Genomic DNA, 17,059 nt, shown 5'->3' with positions numbered 1-17,059 from the left:
AAAGCTGATGAGCTGCTTCTGCATCAGTAACAGTGTCCTAATAATTCTGAGCCTCTCCTTGCTTTATACAGCAAAGCAAGGAGTACACACATAATACCTTCAAAGAGTCCCTTAACCTCAGGTGAGAAGTGTGTGATAAGCCAATGATACTACATTAGGCTTTTCTGGAATGCTGTTGGTGGGGGAAGTTATCGGTCGTCTGATTGTTGAAATGCTTGGGTTTGGTAATGTAGCAGATATTTCTTAAACTTCCTTGAAAATAATGTGATTATGGTAGTTCCTTTTCTGGGTCTCGTCCCCCCTCCCTTATAGGCTAGTTTATAGAACCTCATACAATAGAATATTACACGAATAGGGAAAGAAAAACAACTCAAGGATTTCTGTCCTTAACTGAATTTAACTGAGCAGGAGTGAACCCCAGCATCCATGCTGCTCTTCATTTCGAAGACAGGCTTATGCTTTGCACCCTCACTGGTTAGTGTGGGGGTGTCCTGCAGCCTACCTCCTCCCATAGCATCTATGCTTAATGACGTTTAGGCAACTCAGGGCATTGTTTTGAGTCAATAGTACTCAACTGAAACTTTGTGACTAAAGCTTTCTTCATTTCTGCAACATTTGGTATGTGTCATGCGATGTGTTTCCTTTTAAAATAAATCAGCTAGAGATTAGTTTGTGATAGGATACACAGAGACACAGACCCATTTGTGTGGGTGCGCTTGTGCACACACAATCACTTCAGTCTGAAGGACTTTGTGTCCTCAGAATGATGACCCTTGTACTTTGTAAATAAAGACAGATTCTGACTAAGGTGAAGTGTGTCCAGAGCTCTGTGGAGGAGAAGACATTTGTGGGGAGGAAGCCCCTGTTTGCTCTTCTTTGTTTCTAGCAACTCCTCAGTTGCTAAGTGTATCCTTTCAGTCATTGCTGTCTCTATCATGATGGCAACTCCTTGCATCTCCCACAGTTCCCAGAAGACATCAGTGTTGGAGGGCCATCTTCCTAAATGGTTTAGGACTCTGTCTATGTTCTGTTCATTCTGTGACCTCTAGAACCCATGTCCTTATCCCTTATGGACTTTGCTAGCCTTTGTAGGGCCATGGTGGCTTATGTCTGTCATATGTCACATTCCCTCCGGTGTTCCTCCTTAAAACCATTATTAGTTAAGCTTTTCTGAGCTGGAAACCACATCCCTTGCTTCTGCCTAGCTGCATTCATTCTGCCATCTTAGACGAAGCATAGATTCTTGAGAGGAGTTCATGTCTGACTCCTCAGACTAGATAAATGAGGGCCCTTGTGTGCACCTGCAGCACCAGGAAGGACACCCCTTGCCGACCTTGAAGCCCTTGTGCAATAGTCTGCATTGTTCCAGAGTGTGCCTTGTGCTTGTAGTGTCTGCTATATGGCGAAGTCACAGCTGTATGCTCTGTTAGCTGAGTAAAGGAGAAAGATGGCGTCATCATTCTCTATGTTTATTGGTAAATACAGTGTGGTACAATTGTGAAAAGGGATGGCTTTTGACAGGGTACCTCTTTCCTTACCCTCACTAAGGATTCTAAATATATTTATAAGAGCCTCATGAGGACCCACATAATGACTGTGGGACAAGTTTGTGGTAACATGGTAGAGCTTAATATGGTTTTTATCAGTGATTCTAAGTTCTAACTGACACCCCTGACTTCCTAATTCATGTAGATGACTATACATCTGCCTGTTTGCCCTTCTAGGAATCTCTGGTTATTCAGCTTTAAAGAGTCTCCACTCCAAGGTTTCTTCTGCTGCTAGGTAGTTCTTTTCCTCCCTCCTGGGTAAGGAAGGCATGCATCATCTTATCCCCTCTGCTTAAGCAAAACTGTGTGCCTTCTTAGATTCCCCTCTTCCTCAGCATTTTGCCCACTCAGCCATTGTAGACAACTTTCTCTCCACTGTGATCTTTTGTTTTTACACCTGCTACTGAGGCCTTTCTTTCAGTGATGAGGAAAACAGCCCAGGAAAACCGAAACATTGTACAACGTCAAGTCTTGTCAAAGGAATAACTTTAAAAGAGAGGCAATAGTAACTACAAAAACAAAGACTGAACATAGATGATTGTAAACCAAGAACAATAAGCATGAGAAAAAACCAACTGGAAACCCTAGAAATGAAACATTGATATAGCTAATAAAATGTAATGTATAATATACTAAATATTTAAATGAATAAAGCACACAAAGTGATTTAACTAAAGACAGACTCGATTAAAAAAGATAAAAGTAGGATTCATCCAAAACATAGCCTTTAAAAAGGAATGGCAGACTGGAGAGATGCTCAGTGGTTAAGAGCACTGACTGCTTTTCCAGAGGTCCTGAGTTCAATTCCTAGCAACCACAGGGTGACTCACAACCATTTGTAATGGGATCCGATGCCCTCTTCTGCTGTTTCTGAAGACAGCTACAGTGTACTCATACTAAATAAATAAATAAATCTTAAAAAATAAAAAGGAATGGGAATTATGAATGTCAGGCTTTACTTAATTCTAACCATAAGAGAATGAATGGAACAAAAGCAATGTTTAAAGAAATTCTACCTAATATTTTATCCCTTTGGTGTTGAAGAAAATTTGACCATGAGAAAGAACAGGATTTTGGTGACTGGACGCGTCAATGCTTTCTCATCAGGAACCTCAGGGGCATAGTTCTTTGTCCAAGAAATGGAAAATCAAAAGGCATAAGCAGGGGTTGAGGTGATGCTTTGCACTTTCAGATGGTCCCAATGCCACCACCACAGCCCAGCCTCTCACAGGGAGGCAAAAATAATCAAGAAATCTCTTTCCTTCAGTGATGGCAATACCATTGCTGTGGCCCCTTAGAAATGTCCCTCCCTCACTAATTGTGCCTCAGCCTAGCCTAGTTCAAATGGCTGTCTCTTGCAACTTTCCCTGGGGTTTTCACTGGCCTCTCCGCTTCTATCTAAATCTGCTACTGTTTGAGAATACAACCTAATTATGCTACTTTTTCCATTTAAAAACCTGGGATGCACCAAGTTTTCAAGGGTTTCTATATATGACCTAGGTGGTTCTGCTTCTAGCTTACCCTTTTAAAGTCTTGTATTCTTGTGATGGTGGCAACTCTTCCATATTCATCATAGAAGTCCATTTAGCCATTCCTTTTTATTGTGCTGTCAGCTAGAAATGCCTGAGGATCTTCACAGGCTACCTGTTGTTGCTCCTCTCTCTCTAGAGGCAGAATAAAGAGAAAAGTTTGAGGTTTTTCCTCAAAGTGAATTGACAGAATTGGGACCCAACATTACAATGCGAAGGTCAGGGAAGATGGAATATTCATTGCAGGTCTGTATTTTGGCAAGCTGGGAGACAAATGCAAATTGAAAATTGAGAGTGTGGAGGTAATAGTTGAGTTTGAGCTTGTGGGTGAATACACACACATTCGAAGCAGCCTGAGACAGAAGGACCTAGGTGCAGCTGCCTCGGAGGTGGTGATTTAAATATTAAAAGCAAAAAGGGAGCTGGAATGGAGAAGCTGGTGTAAAGAGTTCTAGAGTTGGGCTGGAGAGATAGATGGCTCAGGGGTTAAGAGCACTGACCTCTCTTCCAGAGGTCCTGAGTTCAATTCCCAGTAATCACATGGTGGCTCACAACTATCTGTAATGGGATCTGATGCCTTCTTCTAGTGTGTCTGAAGACAGCTACAGTGTACATATAAATAAAATAAATAAATCTTAAGATTAAAAAAAGTTTTGGAGTTAATAATTGTTTTCAATCATGATTCCTATGGAGAATGTGTGTGGAAGGATTATCCAATAGTTTCCTGAATCCGCTAAAAATTATAAATAATATTTATCACCAATATTAAGTACCAAGTTACCTAGAGTCACAGTGTCTTTCCATTCTGATGGTGTCACCTGTGTGACATGGCTTTTAGCACCTTCCTTACACAGAGTCCTACAGTTTTCTCAGCAGTGTAATAGGCTTAGTAATATCCTCTGATATGAGTATGGGATAAGATAGCAGCCATTGTTGCTAAGTATTACAGTACTGGTCACATAAGGACATGCAGTAAAAGTCTTATTAATGCTTTGTTGAAAGCAAAGTAATATGGAGACTTCGTGCCCATTGTTTGCATATGTAAGATTTTCTTTGCAAAGCCTGTTGTAATATTCTTCAAGCCTGCAGTTCTGCCTCAGGTTGTCGCCCTCACATTAATGGAACATTTGTCTCAGATTAAGAAGCCCAACATTTCTCCAGCGCCTGCTGGCAGATGTCTCAGCAAACCCATTGCAATTAAGAGAGGATAAATCTGCATAGTGCGTCCACTTACAAAAATGGACTATTTATGTAGTGTATGAGAGACCAGGCAGAGGGTGGGAACTTGTTCTTAAAATTGCCGCCACCATCAGTTCATTCCCGTATTCTTTGGACTGCCATGTGCCAAGTAGGTTTATGTCATCTTGATACAAGTTACCATTATCTGAGAGGAGATTAGGAAAAATAAGAAAGTGCTTCCATGGGATGGGGAGGGCCTGCTCATCATGGGTTGCGCCACCCTCGGGCTGGGGATCTTGGGTTCTGTAAGAAAGTAGGCTGAGCAAGCTGGAGGAGCAATCCAATAAGTAGCACCCCCATGGCTTCTGCTTCAACTCCTGCCTCCAGGTCCCTGTCCTGCTTGAGTTCCTGTCTTGACTTCTGTCAAGCCAACAAAACCTTTTCTTCCCCAAGTTGCTTTGGTCATGATGTTTCACCACAGCAGTGGAAACCCTGACTTAAGACAAGTGTCATCTCTCACTTCCGCCTTCTTTGCAGTTGACAATCTTTCTTGGATTTTTAAAAATGGTTTATTTAAATGTATAGTGTTCTGGATACATGTGAGTCTGCAGGCCAGAAGAGGCACCAGATCTCATTATAGGTAGTTATGAGCCACCTTGTGGTTGCTTAACCTCTGAGCTATCTCTCCAGCCCCTAACAAGACTTTCTCAATCCCGTGTTTATACCTGGATCCTACTTTGCCATGAACACTTACCTGGCTTATTCACATCTAAGTCTCTTAGTCCAGTCACTTTCCATTTACCAGGGTAGACAGTCGTATTTTGTCATTCTGGCTTCTTCTGTTCAAACTGTGCTCATAAATATGTTAAGCTTCAGAATATGATCTTGACACACATAAGTAGATTATTTGACAAGGAGGCAGGTAAGCAGACCACAAGACCTGAATCAGTTTACAATGTGGAAACAGCACTGGATGGTAAGGGTGGGGCAGAGTGCAGCAGGCTGCTATTGGGGCAGAGTCATCATGAAACAGTTCTTAGAAAGTTTGATATTGAGGAAAGTGGAGAATGAGATAAGAAGTAAGAAATTGGTTCATGTTGTCAGAGACAATGAAATGTAGCAAATATTGGTATGAGCAAAATAAAATAGTAAGCAGCTAGAAGAAGGCTCAGGAGATCATATATGACACAGGAGCTTCTGTGTTGTGATTTAGTTTTCTTCAAAAGTTGGAATTTCTCTTTAATCTGAGCTTCTACAGAATGTATTAGAGCCTCTAAAAGAGACAACTCTTCATTAACCCACTAATGTGTTGGGGTAATAATTATTTATGTCTTTGCTTATCTTCATATCCCAGTTTTTTTTTTGAAAAAAAATTACATTTTATGTTGGTAAAAATATTTTGTTAGTTTATGAATCTTGAAACAAGTACCATTTAATAAACCAATTTTCAAGTTAATCATCATTTGTCAAAAAATAGCAGGATTTGTCATCTTACACTTTCCTGCTCTGGAATCTTGTTTTGGTGACTCACATTGCAACTGTTGTCAAAATACTTATTTTGCAAGAATTATCTGTATTTGCCCCCGGAAGTGTGATGCTTGTTATCTTTCAGATCAGTTCAGTTTTTGTTACAAGAACAGGCAATGTATACACACACCACTCTCAGAACACACCGCATACCTCCTTACTGATCCTGTAGTTCAGCGTGGCGCAGTCAGAAGATCTTTGGAGGACAATAAAGCTAACAGAGTAATTGGTGTCATTGACCCAGTGTCAGGGCACCCTGGGAACTAGATGGGCCATTGTACAGAAGTTTCCCCAAGTCATATTGTGCAAGTTACAGTCAACATTCGAATGCTTTCTCTGTGGTACCCTGACATTTGGAAGCTGGGTCTCTTTTCTTTCTGGGCCAACATTATGCATGACTGCTGTGCAGAATCTGTTCAACGAGTTTCCATCTATAAAGCACAGGAAAATCCCCAGCGCTGTGCAGTACTGCTTCAAAGTGTCAGAATAAAGTGGCTGCCAGATTCTTTTAAAGCACTGCAGAAAGGATTAAGATTCTAGGACCAAAAATGTGAGATCTCTATGGAAATAGTTTTCCAATTAAGGGGCTGTGAGTTAATGGATATATGGTAAGGCTAGTGATTTACGGGGACTAGATGTTGCTTGGCTGTCTTGCTGTATCCCTCCTCAGCTATGTGTCTGTACTTCAGGAATAGTCAGAGACCACAGACAGAGAAGTTATACTCTTCAGGATTCATAAATTGCATACTGTGTGATGGCCTGTACACCTGGGAACTGCCAGAGGGTTTCAGAGGCTACTATCTTCAAAGCAAATAGACTCTCATTGGTCAGATATGTAAAAATAACTTTAAGAATAAAGATTGGGGGGCTGGTGAGATGATTCAGCCGTTAGGAGCACTGCCTGCTCTTCTAGAGGTCTTGAGTTCAATTCCCAGCAACCACATGGTGGCTCACAACCATCTGTAATAGGATCTGATGCCCTCTTCTAGTATGGCTAAAGACAGTGATAGTATACTTACATACATAAAATAAATAAATCTTTAAATAAAGGAATAAAGACCAAGATGAGTCATCACAGGCTAGAGTCATGTGAGAGCAGGAGGAAGGGTAGAATATATAGGAATTTATTTAATTTATTTAACTAGGGGTTATTTTTAATAAGTATCTGTGAATTTCTAAACAGGGGGATTATATTGAATGGACTTATATGTAGGTGACGTTTATATCTTACTATGTGTACACCCTTCCAAGGATCTTGCCTCATGGTCTCAATTTTTATGATGCTACTGTGTGCAAGGGATAGCTTTTAGTATTGTTTTTGGAAGAGTAAACACACACCGAGAGGCAATGTACCTAACTTTACAAAACTGGGGCTTGCAGAAGATAGGGTGCTGACCCTGGATATTTTTCAAAAGTTGCTCAGAAGGTCCTAACAGGGAAAAGGTTGGGGAACTAAGAGGTAACCACAACCCCAAGTGATTTTCAGGGGTCCTTTCCCTTAATCTTACCTCCAGAGCATGTTTTTCTGTCATAAAACATCACAAACATACTTGTGATGGAGTTGAGTGTTGTTTTACAGAGATACTTGTGGTACATAGGGCATTCTTGATCCTAAGCTGTGGCTGGCAGATTTAGAGAACTGCAGCCCATAGTGCCCTGTCACTGGCAGGTGTGTGGGTACATCAGCTGGGTTACTGCCAGCTGCAGCAGGCAGGTGGCAAGGCAGAAACGTGGACAGCAGCAGATTGGAATGCTCAAAGGTGAACAGGGTCTGCCTAAAGTCCCGGAGCCAGGAGTGTTGGATGGCAGTCAGGAACAGGTGGCCGAGTAGCCAGGATCATCCTGTGCTGGACCGGGAGGATCTCTGATGAGGGATAACAGCTGAGAGGTCTCCTGGGGAAGAGCCTCCTGGCAGACTGGCTTGGCTTCCTCTTAAATAAATAGCCCTGCACAGGTCTTTCCTGCCGGAAAGGGACATTTGCCCTGAGTTGACAGAGTGGTCGGTTTTTTGTTGTTGTTGTTGTTGTTGTTTGTTTGTTTTTTGTTTTTTCCATTTTAAGGATCTCTGTAGAGCCATGGATCTGTGTAAGGGTTACTTTCAGAACCAAACCTTAGAAGAAGCATCAGAGAAGGAGATGAGGACTCTGAGGACCTATGATACTGCATTTTTCTAAAGGAAGTGGAAGAGGTAGAGAGGGTGAGGAGAGGGAAACCAGCATGCAGGTATCACACACTATGCCAGAGATGCAGACTAGAGATGAACTGCCAGGAAAGGCGATGTTTCAGGATTCTAGCTTATTTTATGAAAAGTGGATAGAAATCTTCTTATCAGGAATTTGCTCTCTGCACTTACACACTCGGATCAAGTAGATGAAATTAAAGAATTATTTTGGGGAATAAAAGAAAAAAATGAGAAGAGTAAGTCCATTAAAAGGCTGTTACCTTCTGCTGGTGATATAACTCAGTGGCAGGACACTTGCCTAGCGTATGCAAGGTTCTAGGTTCAAATCCCAGCATAAAAGACCTAGGTAAAACTCTCAGCACATACAGGGAGAAGGCAGAAATAGTTCCCAAGATGAAACTGTATGTATTAGTATATGGTGTCCTGCCAGTCAGTTTCATATGGGAATGCATAGCTCATTTAACAGATGAGTTTGTCTTGCAAAGATTAAACAGCTCAACTCACAGTGGCTAAAAGAAAAGGAGAAAAGGTTGTAGCTCGGGCTCCTGTGCATGTAGAAATATGGCCGTGGTCTGGTGGTCCTGGTTGTTCTGAAATGCAGGCCTGCTGTTCTGACCTTGGTCCACTATGTAGTTCAGGAAGGTACTTTCAACTTCCAAAGCAAAAATCTTCAGAAATTTAGCTCTATTTGGTTTTTATATATATTATAAAACATTATACATTATAAGCAATTGGAATACTTTACTTTCAACATGTGAATTCTAATGATTTCCAATATAGTCTACAACTGATTTTGAGTTCTTTGGGTGGGTTTGGAATTACATGTTAGACCTAACATTATTTGCTTTTAATCTTTTTCTTGCAATGAATTTTCTAGTTAGCTTTAGTTGTAAATTTAACATAGCCCATCGTCACCCAAGTGGAAAGCCACAAATGAGGAACTGCTTGGGTCAGATGGTCTATGGACATGTCTGTGTGGCTTGTCTTGACTATTAGTTGATACAGGAGTGCACGTCTTGTTCGTACCATGCTTAGCCAGGGAAAATGAGCAGAAGGAGAGTTATTCAGTGAATCTTAGGAAGCCCTGGATGGATGTGTTGCTCAGGCCACTGTACTCCCAATCTTGAAGAGCCAGACATAAACAGAAAGCACAGAGATGTGTTTGAGGAACATCTTAGACAAGTGTTATTTAGCTAGCTAGAGTCCAAGAGTAGACTCAATATTTCTATTAAATGGAAACTCATATCCTACTATTGGCAAAGATAGTGATTGGCTTATAACTCACTGGTCAGCCAGCCAGCTGATGCCAAACTCAAGGTTTATACAGGAAACGAGAAAACTGTGATACCAGCCCTGTGCTTTCCAGTTTGGTATCTTAGGTTAACTTGAGAGTAGCTTGGCTTGCCTGTTGGGTATTGCTTACTGAAGGTGCTGGATTGTGGTCTGTGTCTCTTTCACCATCTGCAGAGTTATCCTCATCGACTGGCTGGCTCCAAGCCATGCATAGCATTTCTACCGAGATTGAATTTGTAAAGAGTAATGACAGCTTTTGTGTATCTGTGGGCTTATGGCCAGCAGCTGCTAAGAGCCACCTAGCAGTGGAATATATTGTTAGAACTGGGAAAACAGTCTATTATTCCAGTCTCTCCTTTATAATAGTTTGCTTTTTTACTTACTTATACATTCTTTTGCCTTGAGTCATTTTTTAATTACTTGATTAGTGATTTTAGAAGTGAACCCAGGGTATACTTTAAGCAGGCAAATGTTCTATGAGCAGAGTTATGGTTTTCAAAGAATTATTTATTTATTTTATGTATATGAGTACTCTGTCACTGTCTTCAGACACACTGAAAGAGGGCATCAGATCCCATTATAAATGATTGTGAGCCACCATGCGGTTGCCAGAAATTGAACTCAGGACCTCTGGAAGAGTAGCCAGTGCTTTTAACTGCTGAGCCATCTCTTCAGCCCCAGTTTTGGTTTTTAAAGTCTGTTAGTCTTATGGGTTTCCATGTGATAGAAACACTGAGTCTCCTTTGAGATTCTACTGGTGCCTACATACTGTGATACTAACACTGAGGGTGGAGAATTGGGGAGGTACACATGAACTAAGATACCTTTTTTTCAAGGGACAAGAAGAAATGACAAATGCAAAGTGCTCAGGAGTGAGCCATCTTTTGTTTCAGGTGAAGAGAGAGAATAATTATGTCTTTCTGGCAAGATCAGGGACTTGTACTTGGAGAAGGTGGCTTTGACATGGATGATAAATAATTGGTGGGATCTCAGTTGTTAGATGTAGAACAAAGAGAACGGGGACATTTCAACATAGCACATGACAGTGAAAATGTGGATCTGGCATATTTATTTTAATCATCTACAAAGTTCAAAAAGCAAGGGTTATTTGTACAAAGTAGAATTTTTTGACAGCGGACTCTAGAAGGCCTTACATCTTAAACTTAGGGATGTATACACTTCCCTAATAGGTAATAGTGATCGCTGAAACTCCAAGGAATATTTTAGAAGTAAAATCTGAGAGAAAAGTTGAATTTTGTTTAATCACGGTTAGACAATAAGACTAGAGATGTTGAGACCTAACTTGCTGAGGACTTGGGGTGACAGCCAAGAACAAAGTGACAGGCACAACTTGAAAAGAGAAAGGTTGTGGTGATGATACAATAAGAAAATGAGAAATGGTATTTTGTGTTTGTGTCCTGGAAGGGAGCAGAGGAAGGCGGAAGCAGGACACATTCTCTGAAATGTGCCTGGAAGACCTGCCAAAAGCAAGGAGACAGTCTGAGTTGACTTGGCAGTCCACACAGTCAAAAGGCAGGGCCACAGAGGGTTTGTGCCATGAGAGTGAGAAGTCATAGGGGGTGGAGTTCCATTGAGAGGGTGAAGGGTCACAGTGGGTGGGATGCCTCAGTGAGGGTGAAAGGTCATAGTAGACTGGTAACACAGCAAGGTGAAGTGTCATCTAAGATAGCTAAAGTGCAGGTGAAGAGCCATTGTGAGCTGAGTAACGTAATGAGGTGAAAGACCACAGAAGGTAGGGTGCTAAGGTGAGGGTGAGGAAGTGTCATAGTGACCTGGGTACCACAGTGAGGACGAAGGGTCACAGAGGGAGAGGTGCTACAGTGAGAATAATAGAGGATCATAGTTGGTGAAGTGCCACAGGAATGAAGGTGCAAGGTTACAGTGCCAAAGCCAGGGTAAAGGGTCATAGTAGATGAAGCACTGCAAGGAGATTGAAGGGTCACAGAAGGTTGTATGCCACAGTAATGGTGAAGAGTCATGATAGGATAGGACAGGGAGGATGTGAGTGGGATGGTATACTCCCCTAGATGCAGAGCTAGCTTAGGGAATCCCAGTGACGCCATCTTACTCATCATCACACCGAAGTAGAGCCTTTATGGTCTGTACAACTGAATTTTGAGAGAGACGTTAACAATAGAGCTCTGCACTTGGAATTGTTGAAGTCAGTAAGCTCTATAAGGGTTGACTGGTTAGAGTGAGGGAAACTAGAACTGAATTTTGGGCTTGGGAAACCTGAGGTAAAGGGAGGAAGGAGATATTTCTTGGACTTTGTGGAAAGGAATGTGTGCAAAGGAGGTCACCAAAGAAGGACCAAATATAATGTCAAATGAAACTGACAGGAAAAGGAAGGTGTGAAGTGTTCTCGATCACTGGATTAAGGTTTGATTAGAGCAGCTAAGAGAAAGATCAGAAAGTGAGCCATGGGGCCAGCCCCAGCCTTATGTAACAGTCGTTTTAATTGGCTGAGATGCATGATCAGCTTACTAGACCAAGCCTTATGTAACAGTCATTTTAATTGGCTGAGATGCATGTTCAGCTCACTAGCCCCAACCTTACATAACAGTTATTTTAATTGGCTGAGAAGCACATTCAATGTTCAGCTCACCATTGTTCCTTCCCCTCACCTGTGACTGAGAGTTTTTGTTTAATCTTTCTGTATTGAGTTTGTAAGCTTTTTTGGACCCATGGTCTTTATTCTTTTCATATATCTCACTTCAGAATGTTCTAGATATAATAGTATCCCAGTGATGTCTATTCTGAATCTATGGATCAGATATGAATTAAAACCCAAGTCATTGTCTGAGTCTTGGATTTAGAGGTTCAGCTTGGTTCAGAACAGGGGCTTTGGAAACCTTGCAGCACCCAGGCTCTTTTGGTTTGATTAACGACTGAAGCTTACCCTTCTTACCCCTGACTTGTCTTTGAGGGCACAAGATTTAGGAGTATGGGACTTCCTGGTCAGACCTATCCCCACACCCCAACTACTTAAAGGGGTCTGCCAACTAGAAATACACAGTTGTTGTCTTATTAGAAAGAGCCATTGCTCGTTTGATATGTCTTGTTTTTATTTGTGAGATAGTTTTACTGTGTAAACGAAGCTGATATTGAGTTTGCAGTCCTCTTGCCCCTGCCTCCAGCATCCTCAAATTACAGGCCTGCATCCATGAAAATTTTATTTTCAAAGCTTCTTGCCACTTGGTTTAAGAACACATTTGCTTTCCAGTTCACAGATGGAGTCAGTGTACAGTCCCTGGCAAAGGCCCAGGATTGTATAGCATGTAACTTAACTAAAGATCTCAGTCAACCTTTCTTACTCTCAAAGTCGATCAACTCAGAATGTCAAAACCAGGGTGGGTAGCAGCCACCTTCATTACAGATCAGCTAGTGGGGTTCAGAAGATCGTGGTGACAACAGTTTATTTAGTAAGTTCAGTGTCTGAGCTTGCCAGCCAGACTCACAGTTTCTAGCACACTGATCTCTCTTCAGAAGGGCGGCAGCACTAGCTTTTTAAGTGGTTGTCTTTGGCAGACCCTAACTGCACTGTGACTTGCCTTCCTCTGTTCCCTGTGTCTGTCCCTTGTCTGGGATTTGTTCTGGTTGACACATCCCTCTCAGCCCTCTTTTCTTGCTGACAGACTGTGTGTGCTCACAGAGTCTCATCACTGCCTTCCTTCTGTTTGGGGGTGGGGTGGGGGGAGCACAGCTGTGCCAGTGAGAGCAAGAGCACAGCTGTGGCCAGCCACCTGTTGATTGCTTTTCTCTGGTGGCTCAAGCTGCAGAATAAGTGGCATTTACTAGGACCACAGTTGGATGAAAACTCTTCATACCTGTGAGAACAATTGTTCATCTCTCCAAATCCCATCTGCTACATGTTCTCATAAAAATATGGATCATGGGTTGGGGAGGTAGCTCAGAAGTTAAATCTCCTAACTGCTCTTCAAGATGGCTTGAGTTCATTTCCAGCACTCACATTGGATAGCTCTTAATCTCTTGGAACTCCAGTTCAAAGGGGCTATAGTCACCTCTGTGCGCGCACACACACACACACACACACACACACACACACACACACACACACTCACATAGACATATAATTAAAAATAAGTCTTAAAAAAGAGCATGAAGATCACGATGATGCTTGTCTGCATAAAACCGATGGGAACCTTGCCTGACTCCTGAAGAGCTTGAGGAGCCCTGGGTCCACCTTGACGTTGCAGGCTCCTGTTTGATTTTAATAAGACAGACTTAAATATGATGGCAATGTTCAGTATAGAAACAAGGAGCATAATGAATAATTAATAAACTTGAGGGTGATACTTAGTAATTTGTTACCTTGAGAAAAGTAAGAGACTCACTGGCAGCTACAAGTCACAAATGTAAACTCCTTAGCTAAACTTGTTTATTAGTAGTTTCTTTTTTTGTTTAAAATAATGAAACGAAACTAACTGTATTTCCTTTTTCTTTTTTTTTTCCTTTGTAGAAAAAACCACTGTCTGCCATAATAAAGGAAGTCTGCGATGGGTAAGTGTAACTTGGAGCTTGGTCGAGGCTCTCTAGTCTGTACATAAAAGGCAAATAAAATATTTGCAGTAGAGTGGTGAACATTATTCATAGTACTATAAATAATTCTAACCATACATATGTTCCCAAAACACTGCTCAATCTGCCCAGAGTCACTCACAGTTCCTGTGTGTGAGTGGCACCCCGTTCTGCTGGTCTTGGCCGTTCTTCCTCCAAGAGCAGATAGTGGAGGAGCTGGGGATCCCTCACTGTAGACTAGCTTTCCTTCATTTAGGAAGCTGTGCTCCTTTTTTGGCCTTACCAGCAGGGGCAATCCCCAGGTTCCTGGGGTTAAGCACATACTCCACCCATAGAAACTGAAAGGATTTCTAGGCCAGAGACAATGTGGAACCTCACATGCCTGGAGGCTTGCCTGCCTCTCTGCCTGAGCTGACAATGCAAGGGGGAACCCACTTGAAAGTTACCTCAGATGGTTGACCAGCGCAGCGGAACTGGGCCTCTGTTATATTCCTGATAAATTGCATAAAACTTGGATAGGCAGGATTACGTAGAGATACCCTACCAAAATGGAGTATTCCAGTCCATGCTAGGTATACCAAATGAGAGTTTAGAATTCAGAGACAATTGAAGAACGTTAAATGCAGAATGTAAATTGTGTTCATGTCCTTTGTTTTTACTCTCTTTGTTTCAGTCTTTCAAAAGGAGAAAGAAGGTTGTTTTTAATGTTACACCCACCTCACCTCTGATGTTAAAGATGAAATGTTAAAAGAGGGACCCGGCTTAGCCGGTCGACCTGTGAGATGGCAGGTTTTATCTGGGTAAAGAGACTGAGCAAATGCCTTGTTGTCCTGGAAACTGCCTTGTAACAAGTGCTGTTCTGGGCCAAATCTAACCCTAGATTTAATTTGTCTTAATCCTATAGAACTACTAAAACAGAAATGACCACGTTCATGTTTGTGATTATTTATTCTTATGTTTTAAAGGTGGTCTCTTGCCAACCATGAATATTTTGCTCTGCAGCATGCTGATAGTTCAAACTTCTACATCACAGAAAAGGTAGGTCATAATCCGGGCACTTAAACTGAAGGGAAGCAATCATGGCGCCTTCTTCTGTTTAGGGCCAAAGTTTTGTGTCCTTACTCTCCGTGATAATGAGGTCTATACAGCAAAACCTGCTACTTCAGCATCAAAAAAATACTGTTTAGCACATTCAAGACTGAAGTTTATTAATCCCAGCACTTGGGGAGCAAAGGGAGGTGGATCTCTGAGTGTTAGGCCAGCCTGGTCCACATAATGTTCCAGGATAGGCAGGATTACTTAGAGAGATCCTATCTTAAGGGAAAAAAAGAGTAAAGTCCAAGTAGGTTTCTGAGTCTATTTAACCAATCACATTTGCTTTCTTTACATTTTAAACAAACAAACAAACAAACAAACAAACAAACAAACACAGTTTATTTGTGTGTGAGGGTATGGAGATCAGAGGACAACTTTCAGGAACTGGTTCTGTCTTTCTGCCATATGGGTCGTAGGAACCAAACTCAAGTTGTCAGGCTTGGTGACAAGTGTCTTTACCTGATGAGGCATCTTGTCTCTCTAGCAAATATTTTATCTTTTACTTCTCCTTTGTCAGATTTTTATTTTTTCTCTCTGCATCTTTTTTTTTTATTAAATGTACTTACCACAATGACAAAAATTATTGTGAGATGCGACATCATCTGGACAGTGACTCTTCCCTGGCTCTCAGGAACCTGCTTTCTTCCTGGGTCATTTTAACACTGTTTAATTAAAGTTTGGGAGAGATGTAGCAATATGTGAAGACTTTGCAAGACTCTAAAAGAAAGAAAAAAAGATGTGTAAGGCCTGTGATAGGAAAAGGAAAACTTAGCATTTACTGACCTCCTAATGTGTGCCAGAAACTGGGTCAAGGAAATTGCCTGTGTTTGCTCATTTGTTTCAAGACTAAACTCCAATATGATAATATCGACTTTGATTAACAGGTGAAAACTGAGTCACTGACGTCACGTTGTTAGACCACCATCTTGACTCTAGAGTTAAGAAGGAGCTTTAGATCTTGTGCTTCTAGGATTTCATCTTTGAAAGTTTCTGAAGTACTATAGTGTCCCACTGAACTCTTGAGAGAACTTGATGCACTGTAAAGGAGCCATGCATCCTCATGATGTGGGGCTGTTGGGGGAGGAGGGAAGAAATAGGTAAGGCCTGTCCACCAGTGGTTCCCTGGCTGATGCTGGAACCAGTGAATGCATGATGCTCTTGAAATGGAGAAGTAGATGATCTCAGGCTCTGAAATATGGTAGACTTCATTTGCTCCAATCAACAGTTTCAGGGATGACCTTAGTAAAGTCATCATGAGTTATGTGGTGATTGGAGGTGGAGATGGTGATGTGTCCTGCTTGTGTCTCAGTTACTGTCCCTACAGGCCCTACATAGGTAGGAAATCTGTAGTTAGATGCCTGGAACTGCCTTCAGAAACTGCCCTTTTCTTCCCAGAATGGACACTGGGACTTTCAAGAGTGAGCAAGTTTTCCCTTCATATTCCTGGCTGCAGATGGTGAGGTAGCATGGACTAGATTTTCTGGCAGGTGCTGATTGTATAGTACATACTTTTAGTTTACCCTTGGTTCCTTTAACTTAGTCTATAAATACTTAATTATGTTCCATTTGATTATTTTCTTAATATTTTTAGTGGCACCTATATAATTTGCATGCTAGTCTTTCTGAGATAAGGGGAGTATAAATAAATACAAGTTGAATGTTGGCAGTTACATTTTAGCCCTGTGGTTTCAGTCATCAGCCATGGGCAGTGAAATTGATTCAGATGGTTGCAAAGCCTTTAATAGAAGGATACAACAGAACTTGTATCTCCTGTGGGTTTTGTGAAATATTTTTCTCGTATACCCACATATCAAACATGTAGATTGAACTGATTCTGCAACCTGTGATGAATATAAGCCACTGCGGTCACTGAGGCCCTGCCTTTGACTAATGTATGCTGACTTGTATCCCCCAGTGGCTGTCATATTCCTTGTCATCTAAGGCCTTAGTTCATTGTTCATTGGCAGCTAAGACCCAGAGCGGAATTATCTCAGGGAAATGGGGTGGGGGTGGGGTGGAGAGGGAGATGGGAGACACACACACACACACACAGAGAGAGAGAGAGAGAGAGAGAGAGAGAGAGAGAGAGAGAGAGAGAGAGAGAGAGAAGCTTTCACAGGGCAGGTTTTCAAATCTTAGTCTCAGAT

At 41.7% G+C, this 17,059-nt stretch overlaps 1 protein-coding gene across 9 annotated transcripts in view; it reads left to right on the top strand.

Moving 5' to 3' along the window:
* The window catches only part of Elmo1 (engulfment and cell motility 1), a 536,338-nt gene that overhangs the window by 102,408 nt on the left and 416,871 nt on the right, over nt 1–17,059 (top strand). For all 9 annotated transcript variants that reach the window (XR_010058900.1, NM_001395578.1, XM_063276615.1 and 6 more), the window contains exons 3-4: nt 13,759–13,799; nt 14,783–14,855. Coding sequence is in view for 8 of the 9 variants with exons in the window: in NM_001395578.1 (NP_001382507.1) it covers nt 13,759–13,799; nt 14,783–14,855 (114 nt within the window). In the remaining variant the exon portion in view is untranslated. The remainder of the gene's footprint in view (nt 1–13,758; nt 13,800–14,782; nt 14,856–17,059) is intronic.

The sequence above is a fragment of the Rattus norvegicus genome, chromosome 17 (assembly GCF_036323735.1).
Source record: "Rattus norvegicus strain BN/NHsdMcwi chromosome 17, GRCr8, whole genome shotgun sequence".
NCBI classification, from domain to species: domain Eukaryota; kingdom Metazoa; phylum Chordata; class Mammalia; order Rodentia; family Muridae; genus Rattus; species Rattus norvegicus.
Note: the sequence above shows the minus strand (reverse complement) of the source record. Positions and strands in the feature narration are given on the sequence as shown.